At 43.5% G+C, this 6,842-nt stretch overlaps 1 protein-coding gene across 1 annotated transcript; it reads right to left on the minus strand.

Annotated features, from left to right (window-relative positions):
* Positions 1–6,144: 6,144 nt before the first annotated feature.
* Positions 6,145–6,834, minus strand: LOC104408739 (kelch repeat and BTB domain-containing protein 11-like; the record flags this gene model as incomplete). Its single annotated transcript, XM_010018438.1, has 1 exon — positions 6,145–6,834. A coding segment is annotated over one exon (690 nt), but the record flags the coding sequence as incomplete, so codon positions are not given.
* Between the last annotated feature and the right edge of the window lie 8 nt (positions 6,835–6,842).

Below are 6,842 nucleotides of genomic sequence, written 5' to 3' on the forward strand. Positions count from 1 at the left end.
CATTGTTACTTCATGATTTCACAAATTTGCCCAAGGTTTGTCCACTAAGACATAAAAGAACGCACAAGATGCCTGCAAAAAGTAGCTTCTTAAACACTGTGGTTGTTTGAGTTGTGGGTGCAAAATGATAACAGTAACAATGTTAATTGGTAAAAACTTGGGCTGTTTAATACACATTTGAAAAAACCTGTCCCTGTAGTCATCACTGTCTCAAGTACTAACTCTGGTTCCCCTTCCCTACTGTTTGTTGTTTCAGCTGGATATAGAGTAGGTATTTTTGACTCCTAATGTTCCTCTTCTATCCCTCTGCCCCATGCTCCTGTTTCTTCCCATTAAGTAATTTATGAAAGGTAGAGAGTCTCCAAAATAGCCTGCTGTCCTGGTTTAACCCCAGCTGGCAACTCAGCTCCACACAGCCGCTCGCTTACTCGCCCCCTCTGGGATAGGGGAGAGAATCAAAAAGTAAAAGTGAGAAAACTCGTGGGTTGAGATGAAGACAGTTTAATGGGTAAAGCAAGAGCTCCACACACAAGCAAAGCAAAACAAGGAATTCATTCACTACTTCCCATTGTCAGGCAGATGTTCAGCCATCCCCAGGAAAGCAGGGCTCTGTCACACATAAGGGTTACTTGGGAAGCCAAATGCCCTAACCCCAAATGTCCCCGCCCACACCTTCCTTCTTCCCCCTCCTCTTTATATGCTGAGCATGATGCCACACTGTATGGTATATTCCTTGGGCCACTTGGGACTAGCTGTCCTGGGTGCACCCTCAGTCCCCTCGCTAGTGGGGTGAGAAGCAGAAAAGACCTTGACTCTGTGTAAGCACTGAAACATCCCTGTGTTACCAACACCGTTTCCAGTGCAGATCCAAAACACAGCCCCATACCAGCTACTCTGAAGAAAATTAACTCTACCCCAGCCAAAACCAGCACACCTGCTGATTCCTACTATGGACAGGTTCATTCCAGCAGCTCTCAGCATTCAGTAGGTCAAAGCAAATGAAAAAAGTGTGATTATAATATTCTGAGAGCACAATTTTACTGAACTTGTGTGTTAATCTCTGCCTTTATTAGCAGTAATGTAAAGTCAGAATAGTTCCAGCAGTCTACTAAACATGTGGAACCATTACAAACTTGCATTAAATTATCTCAGAGTAGGAGCTGAGGCAGTAAATATACTTAAATAAAAACATACTTTGCTACAATAGTACTCAGGCTCATACTCCTAACAGCTACACAGAGATGTTCTGTTAAATCTAGTGAAAATCTGGTGCACAGAGCAATGGCAGACAAAAAACCAAATTGATTAAATGCTTGCTACTACAACTGCTCAAGGGTACCACTATTTCCCTTCTTGTGCTTTCTTGAGCTTCCCAGGAGCAATGCCACCAAAAAAAAAATGCCCAAAGATACAATTCTGTCTGAATCTTCTGGGTTCATTCAAGTAGAGAGCCCTACATGTCAGTGCAGACACAAAGCAAATCACCCTAGTACCACTGTCAAGCTCAATGATAATGAAGGGTAACACAGCTATGGAGCAGTCAATGGAATGGATCCTGGAAAGCTGCAAAAATAATAGCTGCTCATGAATAGCAATAATGGGGATACAACACTCTGAGAGCCAATCAAACAGCACAGAAGAGTTACAGCTTTCATATGAATAATTTATTCTTTTATCACTTCAAATTTTACCAGGTATTTATTTACAAAGAATTTTTTTGTGGACAGAATTTACATCAGCTACTGCACAACTGTATTCATGAATAGGGTATGATCAGCATCCTTGCAGGTTGCTTAACAGTGCCTGTTTTCATCAAATAGGGTTATTTTTTTGACAATTATTCCTTTGACTTAGTTTCCAAGTTTAAAAAGAATTTGTACACGTGCCTTTGTTGCAACTAAGATCTCTTTCTATGATGGAAATACTTATGTCCCATCTGTTATTAGCATTTGCTAAGACGGCTTGTTTCTGCATTGAAGCAAGGATTTAGTTTTAGATGTGATGAAGGCTTTCAGCATTTCCATGTCAGGCACTGCAATGCTTCTTTACCAAGGTGTCAGCCCTGACAAGAACCCCAATTACCTGCTTGACCTCCCAGTACAGTGCCTGGAGTCCCCGCCTCAGACTGGCAACTCAAAATACAGACCCTGGAAAAGCTGTCCCGACAAGAAAACTTGCCCAATTGCACCAGCATGTACTAAATGTATCCTGAATTACCCACCCAAGAGCTGGAGCCTGGAATCTACCCAGAACTCACTGTGCAGGAGCCTATGTGTGCTTTTGGAGAATTTGCATGAGGTTCATCCCAGAAAAAGAGCCAAAGGAGGTGGTCCCAACACTCTTCTTCTAGTCATCCTGATTTGAGAACACACACACATGAAGCGGGAGGCCTGAGTTCAGTCCTTACTCAGCTTGAGGCAATTCAAGCCAGCATTCTGTGGCAGACAACCATGAAAACAGGAGTACTCTAGGGTGGAGGAAGCAGGAAAACTCTTCTGCACATCCTATTAAAAGTGGGAGAAGGGGACTAGATTCATGGAGAAGACAAGACAATAGAGAGGACTATGTCTCTCTAGCTAGTTTCAGATCACACTGTGAGGATGAGGGTTTGAATTCCCCTACCTGGACAATTTCTGAGATTTTATGTTCCTATGCAAACATAGTAGTCTTTGGGGTATTAGATAAAATAGCTCTGTTTTAAAAGCAAAATATATGCAAACACAATTTGAGGGTGGGGGGCGGGGCTGGCCCTTTAGCTGGCACCATAAAACCATACTACACCAGAAGCTTCCAGGTATCACATCATCTAGTCTCAAAGGAGTTCAGGCGGTAGCTTGGTAGGTGGGTAACTGCTCAGAGCTGGGCAGTTCTGTATGGACAGAAGGGAACCTTCACATGTCAAAGGGACAGTGGTTGTGAAGAGTTCTGGTATGACAATGTTCATTTTCAAAGGCCTGAATTTCTAAATTCTAGTGTTAGTACCCAGGTTTGGAGAGGATATTTTTGGATATGCTGAAGATGTATATGGGAGAAAAAAACAACCCTCAGCAAACCTGCCTCAGGCTCACCAGGGAGGAAACAGAGGCCACAGAGTAGGAAATCTGGCTAGCAACATGCCTCTTGTCAATCATCAGGCTGTGATTATGCAAAGAGCACACAAAGGAAACAGGTTTGACAGACAGCTACTAATGAAGACCAGACTCTGCCCTCATTTACACAGTGTAAACAGTGAAAGCAGCTAAGCACTTGATTCAACCTTTTCTAATAATAGGAGCTAGCAAAAATACTAACCGCTGCAGATTCATAGAATGCTTATTACTATAAAGATTATTTCCAAGTATTTCTTCATGGTGTACAGCAAGAAATACTGGAAGAAAGGATATATTTCATTTTTTCCTGGAAGTCTGAAAGACGGGGAGATTTAGAGTAGATTTTAGGAAGAAATTCCTTCCTGTGAGGGTGGTGAGGCACTGGCACAGGGTGCCCAGAGAAGCTGTGGTTGCCCCATCCCTGGCAGTGTTTGAGGCCAGGCTGGACACAGGGGCTTGGAGCAACCTCATCCAGCGGAAGGTTTCCCTGCCTGTGGCCAGGGGTTGGAACTATATGAGCTTTAAGGTCTCTTCCAACCCAAATCATTCTAGGATTCTACAGTTCTGTGGCATATTTTTGCAGCTTAAATCATGGAGACTTCGCAAAACTCATTTTAACTAATGCTTAATTAATAGGAATGCAACAGCTGGCTTGATTCATCACTATGCTGCAGTGTAAGAACTACATACTACGTAGTACTTTGAACTATAAAATTGTATTGTGTTGTAACATAAAACAGACATTTCCTTGTGTGTTCCTGGTGACTCTGCTAATTCAAAATCTGGACCAGTGCTTATGTCTTTAGTTCAAGTATGCACCTAAGTGTTTCACTACACAGCTTGAAATACTTTCTACAGCTAACATAAAAACTATGTTGAAGGCAAACACAGATTTTCTCTCCTGCTCAAGCTACAATGCTGTAATTTAATTTAGAGCCAACATTTCCAAGGATTTTTGTCTGCAAATTAAGTCCATCATTCAATGAGTGGTATTAAATTCCACTGCACCAACCTGTACTGAGACTAAGGTAAGAGTCACACTCTGCAGGCCTACATACAGCTCCTACCTGGCTGATGCTTTAAGTTGCTAACTACGGAATAGGCTCGCTTGGCTAAGAACTTTTAGAGGTGGACCACTGTTTTCTACAGGATGGATAACCAGCTCAGCTGCACTAAACCCCCATGCAAGACAGATGGAGAAAAGGAAAAAAAGAAGAAAAAAAACACATGAAAGTGAAGGGAAGAAGTATCTATAAACCGCGCTATTCTTCTTTGTGAAGATGGTGTCTCTTAGGACAGAGCCTGCTGCCTTCCTTTGGAACTAGCAATAACGTATAGCAATGGTAATGTCCTGTTTAACAGAAACATTATTATAAAACTTAAGAAGATCTGCTTTCTTTGATGTAATGTCTCTATGTCATTCTAAAATATTCTGAATCTATGTTAGAGCTTTGAATATAAACAATTCCTTTCCACAGTGCGTGCCAGTTCCAGGCTGAATATACAGCAATATACCAGCAAAAAGACTGGTTCTTTTTTTTCAGACAAGGTTTCTCAGTGATTTACCATAAAGATAAAACATTTGCTTTGCCTATTGATTTTTTTCTTATATAAAATGTATAAAACAAATGCATGTGCCCTTGTCAATATAGTCTGTCTGCATAGACAGTTTAGACAGTTTACACTTTTCCAGTTCTCAGCAACATGACAAAAAGTATGCTCCCACTTCCCACAGGCAGCAAGAAGCTTTGTATGGTTTCATCTCATTAGGATGCTGCTCCACAAACAGCGCTCTTGGGTGGTTCAGAATCCCAATGACAGTGTACACCGTCAGCGCGCACTGCAGTTAACAAGGACTTACTGATTACACCAATCATTGGATCAAAATAAATAAAGCAGTCTCTTAACCAAAAGATAGGGAAATAGCATCATGCTAGTGCACAGTACAATCAACATGTGTAGCGCATTTCTGTCTTCCATGTCCTCTGCTGATGGTCTTGCAGTAAGTTGGAAAACCTCTTGCCACAGGATACTTAACATACAGTGAAATATTTAAGCTGTCTGCAGTCAGTTTCAAAGAATTCACGTTTGGTTTAGGTTAATCTTCCTTGAACTGCAGTTAATTAAAGAGCAGCTGAAGTAACAAAATACTTCCCCCAACTCTACTGGCATACATGGTCATGTCAATCAGTTGCAGTCTGAACAGATTCAGTTCATTTCTGTTATAATTTAAAATCTTTGATAAAAAAAGGTAATAAAATGTCTTTTATACAGAAACCACTGCCTGTTTCAAATAAAGAACATATCAACATTTCATATCTGATATGCCACATTTTAAAAAGGTAACTTGCCTTTTTCTGTTTATTTTTGTTTATTTCAAACATAAACATGTGGCACACATCTGTGTTACTTAAAACTTTAAGTCTGGTATCTGTTAAATCATTCGTGGTCGAAATTCCTGGGACCACACAGTGCCACATCTTCCTTAAACCCTCTATTGCACTAGAAATGAAAGGCTGTGATGGAGGTGTTCTTCCTATACTTCTCTAGCACAGGAAATAGTTGGCTTAACATAAAAACAAATGCAGCTAAGCTATGCTGCCAGCAGTGTTTATCCCTCAGTATCACCCCAGAGAGAAAGAAAACAAATGGCAGAAAAAGCTCCAGCCCAGACTGCAACTACGTGTAAACACGCAACCAACACTATCAGTAACGTCCCATTATGACACTGTTGTCAGGAATTTTTTAGAAATCCACGTGCAAAGAAGTTTTTTTTCCTCAGATTGGGAATTGGCACAAACATAATCCAGAGGTTATCCTTTATAGCAGCTTTTCCTTTCATGTGCTTGGCTTTTCACACAAAGCACAGCAAACATGAGATGCGTTACAACCAAGTAGCTCCAGTTTGACATCTTGGGAGCAGAGAGGAGGAAAGGGAGAGCCCCTTCTCTCTGCAGACATGCCAGAGAGGGGCCCCTCTGCAGGGGGAAGTTTGTGGTCCCCCACAGCTGCAATCCCGCTCCCCTCTTGGGAAAACAGAGACAGGCTGGCCACCTCACAGTGGGAGGGAGCCCTCCTGGTCCCCTGTTTTGTCCAGTCTCTCAGGCAGGGTGAGCACAAAGGGTAGGAGGACACCCTTGACATCCAAGGGAGCTTTAAGAAGCTCCCCATCAAAGGTGCCCTTGAGCCCGCCATCTGCTTCCACCTCACCGTCCTGGGCTAGGTTGAAGCGGAGGGTGCCGGTCCGGTTGACACAGTAGATGGTGTTGCCCAACGGGGCACAGCGGAAGGGCTGGATGGGGCCACCACTGGGGCGCAGGCTGGCACACTGGCTCCAGCGCTTGGCCACTGTATTATACCGGAAAACTTCAACACCACCGCCACTCCCACCACCTGGGCCCTGCTCCCCACCACGGCCACTGCTCACATCAAAGCGGTAGATGAAACTCTTGAAGGCCACCATGTCAGCAGAGCGCCGACGGCTGCTGTTGTAAGGGCACTCTTGCCACTCATCACGTTTGGGGTCATACTTGAGCAGGCGGTAGAACAGGGAGCCTCCTGATACATAGATCTCCCCGTTGCACGTGGTGGCCTCATGAGCCACGGCAAAGGCACCCTTGGGCAGGGGTGCCACAGGGCTCCAGCGGTCTGCCCGTGGGTCGTACCTCTCTACAGTGAAGAGGCACTCACCCCCCACAGCATAGAGGTAACCGTCCAGGGCCAGCAGCTTGAGCTGCGAGCGGGGCTGAGCCA

The sequence above is a fragment of the Nestor notabilis genome, unplaced genomic scaffold (genome assembly GCF_000696875.1).
Source record: "Nestor notabilis isolate BGI_N333 unplaced genomic scaffold, ASM69687v1 scaffold827, whole genome shotgun sequence".
Taxonomy (NCBI): Eukaryota; Metazoa; Chordata; class Aves; order Psittaciformes; family Psittacidae; genus Nestor; species Nestor notabilis.